The sequence below is a fragment of the Pseudophryne corroboree genome, chromosome 3 (genome assembly GCF_028390025.1).
Source record: "Pseudophryne corroboree isolate aPseCor3 chromosome 3, aPseCor3.hap2, whole genome shotgun sequence".
Lineage (NCBI taxonomy): Eukaryota > Metazoa > Chordata > Amphibia > Anura > Myobatrachidae > Pseudophryne > Pseudophryne corroboree.
Genome location: NC_086446.1, coordinates 3,604,993 through 3,624,957, shown reverse-complemented (window position 1 = coordinate 3,624,957; position 19,965 = coordinate 3,604,993). Strand labels below are relative to the sequence as shown.

Sequence of the window (19,965 nt, the reverse complement as noted above, 5' to 3'; positions counted from 1 at the left end):
CTGGACTGGCTACAGCTCCAAGGGTATATACCAAGATTATGGTGGCGATGGCAGCTCAACTTTGTCATCAGGGAACAAGGATTTTCCCATATTTAGACGACTTGTTGATTCTGGCTCAGTCTCAGGAAACTATGTTACGCATCTCCAAGAGACAATAGCCTGTTTGCAGGCTCACGACTGGCTCATAAATTAGGCAATGTCCATCTGGGAGCTGTGCTGGACACCAGTCTTCAGAGAATCTTTCTACCTCTGAACAAAATAACCTCACTACAGATGAGGGTTCAGAAATTGCTACACAGTCGCAGAATATCCATCCATGCAGCAATCCCATGCACGAAACGTGTTGGAACGTTTTACAGCTGTTTTGGGAGGAAATAAAGGCATTGGGCACGCCAAGCCATAAGGAGACCCGCCGCACTGAGCATCTGAGAAGCCGCTAATAGAAGCGACCGGCTCCGGCACGCAAAGCCGTAAGAAGACCTGCCGTACTGAGCCACTGCACTGAGCCGCTGAAAGGAGCGCCCGGCTAATAACAAGCTCCGGTCAGAGAACAAACGGAGCATAAAGGTTAGAACTAGGGATAGTTTAGTATTCAATTAAGGCGGTGTAAGATCTATAATAAAGGACTCCTTCCCTTTTTTTGCCCTTACCAAACAGCAATTTATCACAAAAGAGCTTAAACATTTTATTTTTTATTTTTATTTTATTTTTTTATTGTTATATTCTATTTCTTGCTGCTTCTTTCCCCTCTGCATCTTTCCTCTCCAGCATTGTTCATCTAGCGCTTTGTTTTTCTGAGAACTGCTTTATCTGGATAAAAAAAATCAGAAATGGGGAACGACATGACAATGCCCCTAAATCTGACACTCTTCTAGCTGATGCCATGGCGTAGATAGAGAACTTTAGCTGTTAACCATTTAAGATCCACTTAATTAAGAGGCTCAAATGGGGAAACTTGAAGGGCTTTCAGGACTAAACATAAGTCCCAAGGCACTGTAGGTGGAAAATTACGCACATTCTGAAAGTTGGCAATTTTCTTTTGGAACCATACACTCAATGCCGACACTTGCACTCTCAAGGAAGCCACCTTCAAACATTTATTAATTCCTGCCTGAAGGAATGCTAAGACCCTGGAAACTCTGAAAGACGTAGGGTCCATTTTCCGTTCAAAACACCAATGAATATAGGCCTGCCATATTTGGTGAGAAATACGAGATGAGGAGGCTTCCTTGCTCTGAGCATGGTTTGATTTACCTGTTGTGAGAATCCTCTTGACTTCAGGATAGAGGTTTCAAGAACCACGCCATCAAAGACAGTCGATCCAGATGTCTGTGATAACAAGGACACTGCGTCAGTAGAGCTGGACGTTGAGGGAGCAGCAATGGAGCATCCATCGACATCCTCTGCAGATCTGTATACCAATGTCTTCTGGGCCAAGCCAGAGCTTTTAATATCTCGGCACCCTTTCCTTGCTTTATCTTTCTCACCACCCTGCGTAATAGGGAGATTAGAGGAAACACATAAGATAGATGGAAATTCCATCTCATTGATAAGGCGTCCACAAAGATCGCTCTGGGATCCTTTGTTCTTGAACCCTATGCGAGAACTTTGTTGTTCAGACGGGATGCCATGAGATCTATCTCTGGCAATCCCCATTTGTTCACTAGAGTCTGGAAGACCTCCGGGTGTAGAGCCCATTTGCTTCCCTGAATGGCGTGTCGACTGAGAAAGTCGGCTTCCCAGTTTAGGACTCCTGGAACAAACACTGCGGACAAGACAAGGGTATGTGACTTACCTCGTTCTTTGCTTTCTGGCTGTGAGTTCCTCCCTGATGGTTGAGGTACGCTACTGCCATTGCATTATCCGAGCGGATCTGAACTGGTTTCACCTGAAGGATGTCCTTGGCCGGAATCAGTGAATATATATATATATATATATATATATATATATATATATATATATTGTGACAAGAACACTGGGATAGTGTTTGAGGGCAGGTATATTTGTCCCAGGTTCTTGTCTTACATGTTTTAGAAAATGTTAACTTCTAGGAAAAATGCTTTTTGTTTTGTCTGAACCTTTTCAGTTTGCTGTAAAAGCTGGGTAAAGGCTCTGAGAGAGAGATAAGGAGAGTTCTAGACATTGGGCCCAGTTCGGGTCTTTGGCCTCACAGAGGGCTAATCAGGGTTTCAGCTGTGTAAGAGTGTTATAGTGCTTCTAACCTGATTAGTATGGGCAGACTGCCTGGGAAGGCTGCAGGATCTGTGTGTGAGAGACACGCTTTCTGATGCAAGTGAGCTATACAGTATGTACTGAAGAACTCTGTGTTTTGTTTAGTGACAGTTAGGAATATCTTATGTTTAGTTAGTGCCGGACAGGCAAGGTATTTTTATTTTGGGGTTTGTTTTATTTTCTGTTTCAATAAAACTGGCCGGGGTCAGTTGTACCAGAAACTGGACTTGTGTTATTCCTCAGCTGCTGCGTGCTGCCATATTCCCTAGGAAGAGGCACCTTGCACCCCTACAGTGTTACAATATATATATATATATATATAATCCCGGAGATCCAATATAGTTATTGGCAGGCAACTTTTTTCCTTGGTCCACTGCCCCTGAAACAAATCCTTCCTGACATCGTTCCCCAGCCCTGAAGACTGGCATCTGTTGTCAGACTTTCCCAATCGGATATCCAAAAGGGTCTCTCTTTGTCCAGATGGGATGTCTCTAGCCACCAGGCTAATGACCTCCTTACTTCCAGAGTAAGGTCCATCGTCTGCGTTTTTGTCTGATGAAAACCATTCCATTTGGTAGGGATCAGATGTTGCAAAGTGTCATGATCCTGAATGTATTTCTTATATTCTGAGGCTTACCTCAGCGTATCCTGTAACTTGCATCTGTTCAGCTCACCAGGAACACTGCAAATCTGTGTTTGCTTACCTTGATTAGCCACCTGAGTAGGAATTCCTCTAAATAATCAGTAATCAGCTGTGTGCAGCATTTTGATTCTTCACTGTGTTCATTCTGGAGTTTAGTCCTAAAAGTCAGCATCCTCTGTTCATTTGCAGAAGTTCAGGCTTCAGTGTTTTTTCTGCCTGCTAGGCCTCACTCCACATCAGAGCCTAACCTAGAGTATTAACATGACAGGGTCTGATCACCTGACCTGGAGCTATCCAATCCTGTGCCATCCTGAGACTCTCTGAATCACCTGAATCTGTTCACCAATCACCAGGAAGTATAAGTAAAGAGACTTGTGTTACAGAATCTGGCAGTTCCTTGTGTCACACGAAGCTGACCTCCTTAAAAGGCAACACTATTACCTTAATTCCTGTAAAACTCCGCTTTTTGCTACCCAGTCTGGATTACAGTGTGTTACCAGTTATATCCAGTACGCTTCAGTCTCGTCTTAAAGACACAGCCGCAGTATTCTTCAGTCTTGTCTTAAAGTCACAGCTACAGTCTTCAGTTCTTCTTCAGCCTCGTCTTAAAGTCACAGCCACTGACTGTGACAGGATACGGCTCCCTCTGCTGAGGCCAGGGTTCGATCCCCGGTCAGGGATTGCTCCTTACTACTTATTCTCACTGATTTCCACGGACCAGCCAAATATACACATAGACCTGCAGTTACCCGGACTTCACATAGACACCGGGTTCATAAAAACCACAGTCTTGACACAGGTCTCTGATAGAACTGAGCATACTCTACCATGTCGAATGTTGACACAACCAATCCCATTAATGCATTGCTGCGTGAATGGATATCTTCCGACTGTGTAGCAGCTCCTGAATCCTTGAATGAACTTTGTCTATTTTGTTCAGAGGTAAAACTACTCTCTGAAGGCTTGAATCCAACACAGCCCCCAAGTGAGTCATCCTCCATGACGGAACCAGAGACGATTTTGCCCAATTTATGAGCCAACCGTGCTTCTGCTCTATTGTCTGCTGCAGATGACACAGAAGCAACTCCTGAGACTGTGCCAGGATTAAAAGATCGTCAAGGTATGGAACAATTCTTATCCCCTGCTGGCAGATAAGCTGCCATTACCACCATGATTTCGGAAAATACTCTGGGGGCTGTGGCCAATCCGAATGGCAGAGCCTGGAACTGAAAATGCTGTTGGAGGATAGCGAACCTAAGGCTATAGGAACATGTAGGTAAGCATCCTGGATGTCAAGAGACACCATAAAATCCCCTGGCTCCATGGCCAAAATGATGGAACGCAAAGTTTCCATATGAAACCAAGGCACCCAAATGTACTTTTAGATTGAGTGTGGGCCGAAACGACCCTTTTGGCTTCTGGACTAGAAACAGGCTGGAGTAGAAACCCTGTCCTAGTTGTGCAGGAGGAACTGGAATGATTACTCCTGACTGAAGCAATTTCTGAACTGCCTCTTGCAAAGCCTTAGTCCTTGTCTCTTTCAAAGACGGGCTGGTACAAGAAAACCTTTGAGGAGGGTTTTTCTTGAAACCAAACTCATAACTGTGCGATACCGCTTCTTGCACTCAGGCATCTGTTGTAGACTGCTGCCAGATCTGTGTAAATTGAAGAAGTTTGCCTCCCACCCTGAGATCCCCCAGGTGGAGGCTCGCACCATCAGGCTGATGGCTTATCTTCTGTTTTAGAAGCCAATCCTCTGGTAGCTCAATGCTTTTTAGTCTTACCAGACTTGTTGTATTGGGACTGTTTGCCAACACCTTTTCTTTGTAACCGAAAGGGCCGAAAAGCTGGAAATCTAGGCTTGAATCTGTATGTGGAAGGAAACTTCACTTTCTTGGAATCTGCTTCGGACTCCAAAATACTGGTTAATTCTTTACCAAAAAGAATATCTCCAGTAAAAGGCAAAGACCCCAGAACCTTCTTGGATTCTGAATCAGCTTCCATGTACGTAGCCAAACCGCTTTGTGAGCAGCTCCTGCTGAGGCTGATGCTTGAGAGGCAATTGTACCCATATCCAAGGCTGCTTCTTCCATAAACATCGCCGCCTGTTTTATATGTGCAATATGGCATTCTTGTTCTCTAGATGTCATTGGAAGATCTTACTCCAATGCATCAGCCCAGGCAGCAACTGCCTTCCCCATCCAGGCTAAAGCCATGGCTGGTCTTATGATTGCCCCAGACATGGAAAACATTTTTTTAGAAAACCATCAACTCTCCTATCCGTGACATCATTTAATGATGTTGAAGGCAGAGGTAATGTAGATTTTCGCACCAATTGAACGGCATGCCTATCTACTTTAGGAGCCACCTCTCTTTTTAAATGGTCCCCAGCTGGAAGAGGATAATTGGAATTCTAAACTTTTTCTTACTGGGCATAACCCAAGCCTCTTGTATAATTTCCGTCAGCTGTTCTTGCCCAGGGAACTCAGTCCTACCTGTTTTGGGATGTTTAAACACAGGTGCCTTAGAATTTAACACAGGCACTGCTGCCTCCTCTAAGAATAGAATGGCTTTCATAGCACTAATTAGCTCAGGTATGTCCACTGAGCTGACGCCTTCCTCCTCGTCTCTGTATGCAGAACCGGAGAGTGATGAGTCTTCATCCTCTGACGAATCCTCATCTGAAACAGGTGTAGACTGTGAAGATGTTGTTTCAGGTCTATGCGATTTACTTACCACTGCCCTTTCAGACTGTTTGTTGAGAGGCTGCTGCTTCCCCTGCTGGATGTAATAAACGCCAGGTGGAATGCTGCATGTAAGGGTTAATAGTGTAACCTAGGGTGTGGTTCATTGGGTCGACATACATTAGGTCGACCACTGAAGGTCGACATGCATTAGGTTGACATGGTCACTAGATCGACATGGAAAAAGGTCAACATGAGTTTTTTTCCGTTTTCCTCATAAAGTGACGAGGAACCCCAATTAGTGCACCGCTATGCTCGCCCTGCTTCGGGCAAGGTTACTGTTCCCAATTGTAGTCCACGTGGATCGTTAAGTATGAAAAAGGTGAAAAAAATTGTGAAAACCCCATGTCAACTTTTTTGCATGCTGACCTAGTACATGTAGACCTAGTGACCATGTCGACCTTCAGTGGTTGACCCAATGTATGTTGACCTATTGCTTGTCGACCTAACGACCGCCTCCCGTAACCTATCCCTGGTACAGAAGTTGGCATTATCCGCTCAGCTATACTGGATAATGTCTGTGCAAAAGTAGCCCATGGGGAATCCACTTGCACCTGTGCCTGCCTTAGATTATTTAAGAGGCTTTGGTGAAAGCTCAAACAATTTGTATACAAATCATTCTGAACCAGATCCCATCTCTGCAAGAAAACATGACATGAGTGTCGACGCTGCTGTGAGTGTATTTTCCTCACCCTTTCAGCTCTTAGACATGATAAATAATCACACACCTGTACAGTGTTAACTACACAATTTGTGACTGTAAACACCTAAAATTTTGTTAAAGTGACACACAATCTAACCCTACCCTGCTTTGCACCAGCACTGAGGATCGGAATACACAGAAAACTGACAGAAGTATAGTAAAGTTAGCAATCACAATAGGTATCAGTCACAAGTTATACATTAGTATAAAAAGCAGTATGAGCACATCATCAACTATAAAATACATTTCAAGTATGTAGGAGACACATATTACTGCATTACCTTATATAGAAGTTTTAAACATAGTCGCACAGCAAAAGAAACAGCAGCAATAGTTTACAGACTTATATGCATTCGGCACTTATCCAACCATTCATACTCATAGGTAGATAGAGACAAAGGGCCTAATTCAGACTTGATTGCTAGGCTGCGTTTTCGTACAGCGGGCGATCAGGTCTAAACTGCGCATGCACCGCAATGTGTTGGCATGTTGAACGGGTACAAAGCGGAACGCCACTCAGCGATGGGTTTGTGCAAACTATCCTTTCACACGGGCGTTCACAAGGAGATTGACAGGAAGGCGTATGTGGGTGGCAAATTACTGTTTTCTTTGAGTGTTTGGAAAAATAAGATTTTACTTACCGATAAATCTATTTCTCGTAGTCCGTAGTGGATGCTGGAGACTCCGTCAGGACCATGGGGATTAGCGGCTCCGCAGGAGACAGGGCACAAAAGTAAAAGCTTTAGGATCAGGTGGTGTGCACTGGCTCCTCCCCCTATGACCCTCCTCCAAGCCTCAGTTAGGATACTGTGCCCGGACGAGCATACACAATAAGGAAGGATTTTGAATCCCGGGTAAGACTCATACCAGCCACACCAATCACACTGTACAACCTGTGATCTGGACCCAGTTAACAGCATGATAACAGAGGAGCCTCTGAAAAGATGGCTCACAACAATAATAACCCGATTTTTGTAACAATAACTATGTACAAGTATTGCAGACAATCCGCACTTGGGATGGGCGCCCAGCATCCACTACGGACTACGAGAAATAGATTTATCGGTAAGTAAAATCTTATTTTCTCTGACGTCCTAGTGGATGCTGGGGACTCCGTCAGGACCATGGGGATTATACCAAAGCTCCCAAACAGGCGGGAGAGTGCGGATGACTCTGCAGCACCGAATGAGAGAACTCCAGGTCCTCCTCAGTCAGGGTGTGCCCCTGACCAAGTAGCAGCTCGGCAAATTTGTAAAGCCGAGACCCCTCGGGCAGCCGCCCAAGATGAGCCCACCTTCCTTGTGGAATGGGCATTTACATATTTTGGCTGTGGCAGGCCTGCCACAGAATGTGCAAGCTGAATTGTACTACAAATCCAACTAGCAATCGTCTGCTTAGAAGCAAGAGCACCCAGTTTGTTGGGTGCATACAGGATAACAGCAAGTCAGTTTTCCTGACTCCAGCCGTCCTGGAAACCTATATTTTCAGGGCCCTGACAACATCTAGCAACTTGGAGTCCTCCAAGTCCCTAGTAGCCGCAGGTACCACAATAAGCTGGTTCAGGTGAAACACTGACACCACCTTAGGGAGAAACTGGGGACGAGTCCGCAGCTCTGCCCTGTCCAAATGGACAAACAGATATGGCTTTTGTGAGAAAAAAACGCCAATTTTACACTCGCCTGGCCGAGGCCAGGGCCAACAGCATGGTCACTTTCCATGTGAGATACTTCAAATCCACAGATTTGAATGGTTTAAACCAATGTGATTTGAGGCATCCCAGAACTACGTTGAGATCCCACAGTGCCACTGGAGGCACAAAAGGGGGTTGTATATGCAATACTCCCTTGACAAACTTCTGGACTTCAGGAACTGAATCCAATTCTTTCTGGAAGAAAATCGACAGGGCCGAAATTTGAACCTTAATGGAACCCAATTTGAGGCCCATAGACACTCCTGTTTGCAGGAAATGCAGGAATCGACCGAGTTGAAATTCCTTCGTGGGGCCTTCCTGGCCTCACACCACGCAACATATTTTCGCCACATGTGGTGATAATGTTGTGCAGTCACCTCCTTCCTGGCTTTGACCAGGGTAGGAATGACCTCTTCCGGAATGCCTTTTTCCCTTAGGATCCGGCGTTCCCCCGCCATGCCGTCAAACGCAGCCGCGGTAAGTCTTGGAACAGACATGGTACTTGCTGAAGCAAGTCCCTTCTTAGCGGCAGAGGCCATGAGTCCTCTGTGAGCATTTCTTGAAGTTCCGAGTACCAAGTCCTTCTTGGCCAATCCGGAGCCACGAGTATAGTTCTTACTCCTTTACGTCTTATAATTCACAATACCTTGGGTATGAGAAGCAGAGGAGGGAACACATACACCGACTGGTACACCCACGGTGTTACCAGGACGTCCACAGCTATTGCCTGAAAGTCTCTTGACCTGGCGCAATACCTGTCCCGTTTTTTTTGTTCAGGCGGGACGCCATCATGTCCACCTTTGGTCTTTCCCAACGGTTCACAATCATGTGGAAAACTTCCCGATGAAGTTCCCACTCTCCCGGGTGGAGGTCGTGCCTGCTGAGGAAGTCTGCTTCCCAGTTGTCCACTCCCGGAATGAACACTGCTGACAGTGCTTATCACATGATTTTCTGCCCAGCGAAAAATCCTTGCAGTTTTTGCCATTGCCCTTCTGCTTCTTGTGCCGCCCTGTCTGTTTACGTGGGCGACTGCCGTGATGTTGTCCCACTGGATCAATACCGGCTGACCTTGAAGCAGAGGTCTTGCTAAGCTTAGAGCATTATACATTTGCCCTTAGCTCCAGTATATTTATGTGTAGAAAAGTCTCCAGACTTGATCACACTCCCTGGAAATTTTTTCCTTGTGTGACTGCTCCCCAGCCTCTCAGGCTGGCCTCCGTGGTCACCAGCATCCAATCCTGAATGCCGAATCTGCGGCCCTCTAGAAGATGAGCACTCTGTAACCACCACAGGAGAGACACCCTTGTCCTTGGATATAGGGTTATCCGCTGATGCATCTGAAGATGCGATCCGGACCATTTGTCCAGCAGATCCCACTGAAGAGTTCTTGCGTGGAATCTGCCGAATGGAATCGCTTCGTAATAAGCCACCATTTTTCCCAGGACTCTTGTGCAATGATGCACTGACACTTTTCCTGGTTTTAGGAGGTTCCTGACTAGCTCGGATAACTCCCTGGCTTTCTCCTCCGGGAGAAACACCTTTTTCTGGACTGTGTCCAGAATCATCCCTAGGACCAGCAGACGTGTCGTCGGAAACAACTGCGGTTTTGGAATATTTAGAATCCACCCGTGCTGTCGTAGAACTACTTGAGATAGTGCTATTCCGACCTCCAACTGTTCTCTGGACCTTGCTCTTATCAGGAGGTCGTCCATTTTCTTTGAAGACGAATCCTCAGTTCGGCCATTACCTTGGTAAAGACCCGGGGTGCCGTGGACAATCCAAACGGCAGCGTCTGAAACTGATAGTGACAGTTCTGTACCACGAACCTGAGGTACCCTTGGTGAGAAGGGCAAATTTGGGACATGGAGGTAAGCATCCCTGATGTCCCGGGACACCATATAGTCCCCTTCTTCCTGGTTCGCTATCACTGCTCTGAGTGACTCCATCTTGATTTGAACCTTTGTAAGTGTTCAAATATTTCAGATTTAGAATAGGTCTCACCTAGCATTCTGGCTTCAGTACCACAATATAGTGTGGAATAATACCCCTTTCCTTGTTGTAGGAGGGGTAATTTGATTATCACCTGCTGGGAATACAGCTTGTGAATTGTTTCCAATACTGCCTCCCTGTCGGAGGGAGACATTGGTAAAGCAGACTTCAGGAACCTGCGAGGGGGAAACGTCTCGACATTCCAATCTGTACCCCTGGAATACTACTTGTAGGATCCAGGGGTCCTGTACGGTCCCAGCGTCATGCTGAGAACTTGGCAGAAGCGGTGGAGGGCTTCTGTTCCTGGGAATGGGCTGCCTGCTGCAGTCTTCTTCCCTTTCCTCTATCCCTGGGCAGATATGACTCTCATAGGGACGAAAGGACTGAGGCTAAAAAGACGGTGTCTTTTTCTGCTGAGATGTGACTTGGGGTAACAAAAAGGTGGATTTTCCAGCAGTTGCCGTGGCCACCAGGTCCGATGGACCGACCCCAAATAACTCCTCCCCTTTATACGGCAATACATCTTTGTGCCGTTTGGAATCTGCATCACCTGACCACTGTCGTGTCCATAAACATCTTCTTGCAGATATGGACATCGCACTTACTCGATGCCAGAGTGCAAATATCCCTCTGTGCATCTCGCATATATAGAAATGCATCCTTTAAATGCTCTATAGTCAATAAAATACTGTCCCTGTCAAGGGTATCAATATTTTTAGTCAGGGAATCCGACCAAGCCACCCCAGCTCTACACATCCAGGCTGAGGCGATCGCTGGTCGCAGTATAACACCAGTATGTGTGTATATACTTTTTAGGATATTTTCCAGCCTCCTATCAGCTGGCTCCTTGAGGACGGCCCTATCTGTAGACGGTACCGCCACTTGTTTTGATAAGCGTGTGAGCGCCTTATCCACCCTAAGGGGTGTTTCCCAACGCGCCCTAACTTCTGGCAGGAAAGGGTATACCGCCAATAATTTTCTATCGGGGGAAACCCACGCATCATCACACACTTCATTTAATTTATCTGATTCAGGAAAAACTACAGGTAGTTTTTTCACATCCCACATAATACCTTTTTTTGTGGTACTTGTAGTATCAGAAATATGTAACACCTCCTTCATTGCCCTTATCATGTAACGTGTGGCCCTAAAGGAAAATACGTTTGTTTCTTCACCGTCGACACTGAAATCAGTGTCCGTGTCTGTGTCTGTCGACCGACTGAGGTAAATGGGCGTTATATAGCCCCTGACGGTGTTTGAGACGCCTTGACAGGTACTAATTTGTTTGCCGGCCGTCTCATGTCGTCAACCGACCTTGCAGCGTGTTGACATTCTCACGTAATTCCATAAACAAGCCATCCATTCCGGTGTCGACTCCCTAGAGAGTGACATCACCATTACAGGCAATTGCTCCGCCTCCTCACCAACATCGTCCTCATACATGTCGACACACACGTACCGACACACAGCACACACACAGGGAATGCTCTGATAGAGGACAGGACCCCACTAGCCCTTTGGGGAGACAGAGGGAGAGTTTGCCAGCACACACCAAAAACGCTATAATTATACAGGGACAACCTTTATATAAGTGTTTTTCCCTTATAACATTTTAATATATATTCATATCGCCAAATCAGTGCCCCCCCTCTCTGTTTTAACCCTGTTTCTGTAGTGCAGTGCAGGGGAGAGCATGGGAGCCTTCCCACCAGCATTTCTGTGAGGGAAAATGGCGCTGTGTGCTGAGGAGAATAGGCCCCGCCCCCTTTTCGGCGGGCTTCTTCTCCGGAGTTTGTGATATCTGGCAGGGGTTAAATACATCCATATAGCCTTAAGGGCTATATGTGATGTATTTTTAGCCATAAAAAGGTACTATACATTGCTGCCCAGGGCGCCCCCCTCAGCGCCCTGCACCCTCAGTGACACGCTGTGTGAAGTGTGCTGACAACAATGGCGCACAGCTGCAGTGCTGTGCGCTACCTCAGGAAGACTGAAAAGTCTTCTGCCGCCTGTCTCTGGACCTCTTCAATCTTCAGCATCTGCAAGGGGGGTCGGCGGCGCGGCTCCGGGACCGGACTCCATGGCTGGGCCTGTGTTCGATCCCTCTGGAGCTAATGGTGTCCAGTAGCCTAAGAAGCCAATCCATCCTGCACGCAGGTGAGTTGACTTCTCTCCCCTAAGTCCCTCGATGCAGTGAGCCTGTTGCCAGCAGGACTCACTGAGAATAAAACCTAAAAAACTTTTCCTAAGCAGCTCTTTAGGAGAGCCACCTAGATTGCACCCTGCTCGGACGGGCACAAAAACCTAACTGAGGCTTGGAGGAGGGTCATAGGGGGAGGAGCCAGTGCACACCACCTGATCCTAAAGCTTTTACTTTTGTGCCCTGTCTCCTGCGGAGCCGCTAATCCCCATGGTCCTGACGGAGTCCCCAGCATCCACTAGGACGTCAGAGAAATACACAATAAGTATATCTTGTGAAACACCTATATTAAATATAACCCTGAGGCAGGCGGCTTTACAGAGGAGGATTTGCCCAAACAGTCCCAGGATCAGCTCAGCTTGTCCCAATGGCACCCAGACGCTGACAGGGAGTGAGGGAGAGAGAGGAAACAGTTCATGGCGGTAGACTCAGCGGAAACCGGTCATGAACCAGGGGGGTGGGGGGGGGGGGGCGACCAGGAGAGCATCTGACTCCCAACTGCTGACGTCAACCCTAGGGATCGCGGTCTCATGCTATTCCTGGTGCCTATGATCCCTAAGGCCTAGCGATGGAGTACCCGTGGTGGCAGCCGCGTCAGCTACTGTTTGGTGGTCTCCTCCCAAAACAGTGCGGCTGTGTCCGTGTTCAATGCATGCTACACGGAACCGATGCCTTACCTTCTTCCCGTGCTCCGGCGACAGCCCGGTAATGTCTGATGGACCTGCTAGTATATCCAACACAGATGCCCGCCGAAACAGCACTGTACTCGTGGGTAAGTGTTGTCGTGACCCGGCGGAGAGTTGTTGGAGCGACTCTTTCCAATATGCGTATAAGACGCTGTTTAGTAAGATCACTCAAAACATAGTAAGACTATAAAAATAAAACAAGAAAGCTTGGGGCTGCTAACAATCCAGCAGCCCTCTGACCATGGTCCAGCTCCTGTCGCTCCAAACAAAATACTGATTTGCCTGAGCCAGTGGGTGGGATATATGGACAAGCATGTTGCATCCTGGGAGCCCAGAAAGCTTTTGATCATTTGGTGCCAATCCGCTGTCGCTCCATCATATCCCATTGTTATCCTGTGGATAACCTGTGGACCCTGCAGGAGAAAAGGTAGGTGTGAGCACACCTAATGGCTGCAGAGTGGAGTCAATCTGGAAGACTGCTGCAGTCAGGACAGGCTGCAACCTGTGTATCCAGCCCAAGTGTGGTTGGGAAAGCCAGTCAGGCTGCAGTGGCAGTCAAAGAGCTCAGTGCGCCAGGAAGCCACTGGGGGACAGGAGGTCAATGTCTAAACCTACAAGAGACAGGGAAGACCACCAAACTCTGTGACTGAACTTCTGTTGCTGTGACGAAGCCAGACCAGCGAGTCTTAAATGTGAGTAGGCTGGGAAGCCAAGGAAGGCTGAAGGTTGGAATATACCTGCAAGAAGCTGTGTCTGGATCCTGATTATGCAACTAGACACTGCACCAATACACCCCTCAACCAAGCTAAGTACCACAGATCATTTCATCTCATGTTTATTACTTACGTGTGCTGGTATCTGTAGGGGTTGTCTCCTCCTTACACTGCTGATCACACCTCACATACGTCTCTTCTTCTCCCTCTATATCTTCTTTCTTTATATCAGTCACATACGTCTCTTCTTCTCCCTCTATATCTTCTTTCTTTATATCAGTCACATACGTCTCTTCTTCTCCCTCTATATCTTCTGCCTTTATATCAGTCACATACGTCTCTTCTTCTCCCTCTATATCTTCTGCCTTCATATCAGTCACATACGTCTCTTCTTCTCCCTCTATATCTTCTGCCTTCATATCAGTCACATACGTCTCTTCTTCTCCCGATATGTCTTCTACCTTTATATCAGTCACATACGTCTCTTCTTCTCCCTCTATATCTTCTGCCTTCATATCAGTCACATTCGTCTCTTCTTCCCCCTCTATATCTTCTTTCTTTATATCAGTCACATACGTCTCTTCTTCCCCCTCTATATCTTCTGCCTTTATATCAGTCACATACGTCTCTTCTTCTCCCTCTATATCTTCTGCCTTCATATCAGTCACATACGTCTCTTCTTCTCCCTCTATATCTTCTTTCTTTATATCAGTCACATACGTCTCTTCTTCTCCCTCTATATCTTCTGCCTTTATATCAGTCACATACGTCTCTTCTTCTCCCTCTATATCTTCTGCCTTCATATCAGTCACATACGTCTCTTCTTCTCCCTCTGTATCTTCTACCTTAATATCCATCAGATCTTCGCTCTAAATAACCAATAAAATAATAAAGTCTGAATTCATTGAGAGTAAACAGTGTGATATCAGTGTATAAAACACACAGCTCTACTGCACATCATTAAAAGACAGTCACGTTGGTATATTGGTGAGACCTCAAATCCACCTACCTCAACCTCCTGTGGGATCCTGTGATTCTCCTCTGTACAATCCTGGGAATACAGAGGACGGGGACATCTCTCTGGGGTATCTCTGTTACTGGGCCTAGCTGTAGGAGACACAGTGACTGAGTACAGTGTATATATGTGATTATCAGGTGATGTGTGTATATAGGTGGTCATTCCGAGTTGTTCGCTCGCAAGCTGCTTTTAGCAGTTTTGCACAAGCTAAGCCGCCGCCTACTGGGAGTGAATCTTAGCTTATCAAAATTGCGAACGAAAGATTCTCAAAATTGCGAATACACACCTCTTAGCAGTTTCTGAGTAGCTCCAGACTTACTCGGCATCGGCGATCAGTTCAGTGCTTGTCGTTCCTGGTTTGACGTCATAAACACACCCAGCGTTCGCCCAGACACTCCTCCGTTTCTCCAGCCACTCCCGCGTTTTTCCCAGAAACGGTAGCGTTTTTTTCCCACATGCCCATAAAACGGCCTGTTTCCGCCCAGTAACACCCATTTCCTGTAAATCACATTACGATCACCAGAACGAAGAAAAAACCTCATAATGCCGTGAGTAAAATACCTAACTGCATAGCCAATTTACTTGGCGCAGTCGCAGTGCGGACATTGCGCATGCGCATTAGCGACTTATTGCTCCGTTGCGAGAAAAAAATAACGAGCGAACAACTCGGAAAGAGGGCTTACTCCAGTGTCCCCTAGTGGATGAAGGAGAAATAAATGATGATATTTGTAAGTGAAGACATAGGCAATGGCGTACTACCTATATAAAAAACATTGGATCTGACTTATTTTTAAAGTACAAATAAAATGTGATTTTGACAACTCGGAATGACCACCATAGGGCCCCCATACCTGCTCTCCCCTGTACAATACATGACAGTCTCCTCTTACCCAGTGATGTGAGGGGCCGGTGATTCTCCATCATCACGTCATTGTACAAATCCCTGTGTTCCTCTATATACTCCTCCTCCTGCATGGAGACATAGACAGTGACATCCTGACACCTTATAGGAACCTGACACACACAGTGATACAGTCATCACCCAGACTCATTCCCTGGTGTTATTGTATAATGCCCCATTCCCAGCAGTCACCTCTCCAGTCATCACCCAGACACATCCCCTGGGGTTACTGTATAATGTCCCATTTCCAGCAGTCACCTCTCCAGTCATCACCCAGACACATCCCCTGGTGTTACTGTATAATGTCCCATTCCCAGCAGTCACCTCTCCAGTCATCACCCAGACACATCCCATGGTGTTACTGTATAATGTCCCATTCCCAGCAGTCACCTCTCCAGTCATCACCCAGACACATTCCCCGATGTTACTGTATAATGTCCCATTCCCAGCAGTCACCTCTCCAGTCATCACCCAGACACATCCCCTGGTGTTACTGTATAATGTCCCATTCCCAGCAGTCACCTCTCCAGTCATCACCCAGACACATCCCCTGGTGTTACTGTATAATGTCCCATTCCCAGCAGTCACCTCTCCAGTCATCACCCAGACACGTCCCCTAGTGTTACTGTATAATACCCCATTCCCGTCAGTCACCTCTCCAGTCATCACCCACACACGTCCCCTGGTGTTACTGTATAATGCCCCATTCCCGTCAGTGACCTCTCCAGTCATCACCCAGACACGTCCCCTGGTGTTACTGTATAATGCCCCATACCCAGCAGTCACCTCTCCAGTCATCACCCAGACACGTCCCCTGGTGTTACTGTATAATACCCCATTCCCAGCAGTCACCTCTCCAGTCATCACCCAGACACGTCCCGTAGTGTTACTGTATAATACCCCATTCCCGTCAGTCACCTCTCCAGTCATCACCCAGACACGTCCCCTGGTGTTACTGTATAATACCCCATTCCCAGCAGTCACCTCTCCAGTCATCACATCCCCTGGTGTTACTGTATAATGTCCCATTCCCAGCAGTCACCTCTCCAGTCATCACCCAGACACGTCCCCTAGTGTTACTGTATAATACCCCATTCCCGTCAGTCACCTCTCCAGTCATCACCCAGACACGTCCCCTGGTGTTACTGTATAATGCCCCATTCCCGTCAGTCACCTCTCCAGTCATCACCCAGACACATCCCCTGGTGTTACTGTATAATGTCCCATTCCCAGCAGTCACCTCTCCAGTCATCACCCAGACACGTCCCCTGGTGTTACTGTATAATGCCCCATACCCAGCAGTCACCTCTCCAGTCATCACCCAGACACGTCCCCTGGTGTTACTGTATAATACCCCATTCCCGGCAGTCACCTCTCCAGTCATCACCCAGACACGTCCCCTGGTGTTACTGTATAATGCCCCATTCCCGGCAGTTACCTCTCCAGTCATCACCCAGACACATCTCCTGGTGTTACTGTATAATGCCCCATTCCCAGCAGTCACCTCTCCAGTCATCACCCAGACACATCTCCTGGTGTTACTGTATAATGCCCCATTCCCAGCAGTCACCTCTCCAGTCATCACCCAGACACGTTCCCTGGTGTTACTGTATAAATGTCCCATTCCCAGCAGTCACCTCTCCAGTCATCACCCAGACACGTCCCCTGGTGTTACTGTATAATGTCCCATTCCCAGCAGTCACCTCTCCAGTCATCACCCAGACACATCTCCTGGTGTTACTGTATAATGTCCCATTCCCAGAAGTCACCTCTCCAGTCATCACCCAGACACATCCGCTGGTGTTACTGTATAATGCCCCATTCCCAGCAGTCACCTCTCCAGTCATCACCCAGACACGTCCCCTGGTGTTACTGTATAATGTCCCATTCCCAGCAGTCACCTCTCCAGTAATCACCCAGACACATGCCCTGGTGTTACTGTATAATGTCCCATTCCCAGCAGTCACCTCTCCAGTCATCACCCAGACACATCTCCTGGTGTTACTGTATAATGTCCCATTCCCAGCAGTCACCTCTCCAGTCATCACCCAGACACATCTCCTGGTGTTACTGTATAATGTCCCATTCCCAGCAGTCACCTCTCCAGTCATCACCCAGACACATCCGCTGGTGTTACTGTATAATGCCCCATTCCCAGCAGTCACCTCTCCAGTCATCACCCAGACACGTCCCCTGGTGTTACTGTATAATGTCCTATTCCCGGCAGTCACCTCTCCAGTCATCACCCACACACATCCCCTGGTGTTACTGTATAATGTCCCATTCCCGGCAGTCACCTCTCCAGTCATCACCCAGACACATCCCCTGGTGTTACTGTATAATGTCCCATTCCCAGCAGTCACCTCTCCAGTCATCACCCAGACACGTCCCCTAGTGTTACTGTATAATACCCCATTCCCGTCAGTCACCTCTCCAGTCATCACCCAGACACATCCCCTGGTGTTACTGTATAATGCCCCATTCCCAGCAGTCACCTCTCCAGTCATCACCCAGACACGTCCCCTGGTGTTACTGTATAATGCCCCATACCCAACAGTCACCTCTCCAGTCATCACCCAGACACGTCCCCTGGTGTTACTGTATAATACCCCATTCCCAGCAGTCACCTCTCCAGTCATCACCCAGACACGTCCCGTAGTGTTACTGTATAATACCCCATTCCCGTCAGTCACCTCTCCAGTCATCACCCAGACACGACCCCTGGTGTTACTGTATAATACCCCATTCCCAGCAGTCACCTCTCCAGTCATCACCCAGACACATTCCCTGGTGTTACTGTATAATGTCCCATTCCCAGCAGTCACCTCTCCAGTCATCACCCAGACACGTCCCCTAGTGTTACTGTATAATACCCCATTCCCGTCAGTCACCTCTCCAGTCATCACCCAGACACGTCCCCTGGTGTTACTGTATAATGCCCCATTCCCGTCAGTCACCTCTCCAGTCATCACCCAGACACATCCCCTGGTGTTACTGTATAATGTCCCATTCCCAGCAGTCACCTCTCCAGTCATCACCCAGACACGTCCCCTGGTGTTACTGTATAATGCCCCATACCCAGCAGTCACCTCTCCAGTCATCACCCAGACACGTCCCCTGGTGTTACTGTATAATACCCCATTCCCAGCAGTCACCTCTCCAGTCATCACCCAGACACATCCCCTGGTGTTACTGTATAATGCCCCATTCCCAGCAGTCACCTCTCCAGTCATCACCCAGACACATTCCCTGGTGTTACTGTATAATGTCCCATTCCCAGCAGTCACCGCTCCAGTCATCACCCAGACACGTCCCCTGGTGTTACTGTATAATGTCCCATTCCCGGCAGTCACCTCTCCAGTCATCACCCAGACACGTCCCCTGGTGTTACTGTATAATGTCCCATTCCCGGCAGTCACCTCTCCAGTCATTACCCAGACACATCCCCCGGTGTTACTGTATAATGCCCCATTCCCAGCAGTCACCTCTCCAGTCATCACCCAGACACATCTCCTGGTGTTACTGTATAATGCCCCATTCCCAGCAGTCACCTCTCCAGTCATCACCCAGACACGTCCTCTGGTCTTACTGTATAATGTCCCATTCCCAGCAGTCACCTCTCCAGTCATTACCCAGACACATCTCCTGGTGTTACTGTATAATGCCCCATTCCCAGCAGTCACCTCTCCAGTCAGCAGCTGAATGATCTTGTTTGTTAGTTCCAGGATCTCCTGGTCATGGTCTCTCTCATGTATCAGTGAGTAAAATGGAGGCACCGGGATGGGGCTCTGGGTCCTGCTTAGTCCTCCTGACACAAGGGGGCGACTGCTGGTTGTCTCATACTCGCCAGATGTCTTCCTTACTACTGTGTATTTCTGTGTATTGGGGAAGAAAGCAAATATCACTGCACACACTGCCTGATCGCCCTCACTTCCCCAGTCATGTCCCTGTATAATTACTATAGATATAAGTGCTGTCACTGAGACACTCCCAGATCCCCTCACCTCACCAGTCATGTCCCTGTTGTCACGGAAGTAGTAGCTGGAACTGATATTTCCGTACTGGATTCGGTTTGACAAACGGGCTCTCCTGGATGGAGGTGGACTAGCTGGATGAAGTTCCTTCGCATGTAGTGAAGCAATAATCAAGACTGAAGAAGCTCTTAGTAAAAGAATAAAAGAAGGTAGCCCTTAGAACTCATGCTGGACTGTCCCCAGACTGGGGCGGGTGTTGAAACCGGTGTACCGTGAACCGTGTCAGGACTGAGTTCACGCTGGCCGGCATGAATTTGCGGTCAGCTGGACAAGGCTGAGGCAGAACGGAACATCTGCTGAACACGAGGAGCCTCAGCTTCTAAACTGGAGGTGTGGAGACACAGGATGCCTGTAGTGGAACTGCAGGATACAGGATAGCAACCAGGTTCTAAGCGCAGGAATCTGGGAGCAT

General features: G+C 47.7%; 1 protein-coding gene and 1 pseudogene across 2 annotated transcripts in view; one reads left to right on the top strand and one right to left on the bottom strand.

Annotated features, from left to right (window-relative positions):
* LOC135056588 (oocyte zinc finger protein XlCOF7.1-like) overlaps positions 1-19,965 on the top strand; it is a 195,415-nt pseudogene that overhangs the window by 85,818 nt on the left and 89,632 nt on the right.
* Positions 1-19,965, bottom strand: part of LOC135054490 (zinc finger protein 436-like) — a 54,942-nt gene that overhangs the window by 13,146 nt on the left and 21,831 nt on the right. For both annotated transcript variants that reach the window (XM_063957598.1, XM_063957599.1), the window contains exons 3-6: positions 19,203-19,394; positions 15,509-15,587; positions 14,610-14,707; positions 13,734-14,469 (exon numbers count right to left, since the gene is read on the bottom strand). In XM_063957598.1, coding sequence (XP_063813668.1) covers positions 13,734-14,469; positions 14,610-14,707; positions 15,509-15,587; positions 19,203-19,394 — 1,105 coding nt within the window. The remainder of the gene's footprint in view (positions 1-13,733; positions 14,470-14,609; positions 14,708-15,508; positions 15,588-19,202; positions 19,395-19,965) is intronic.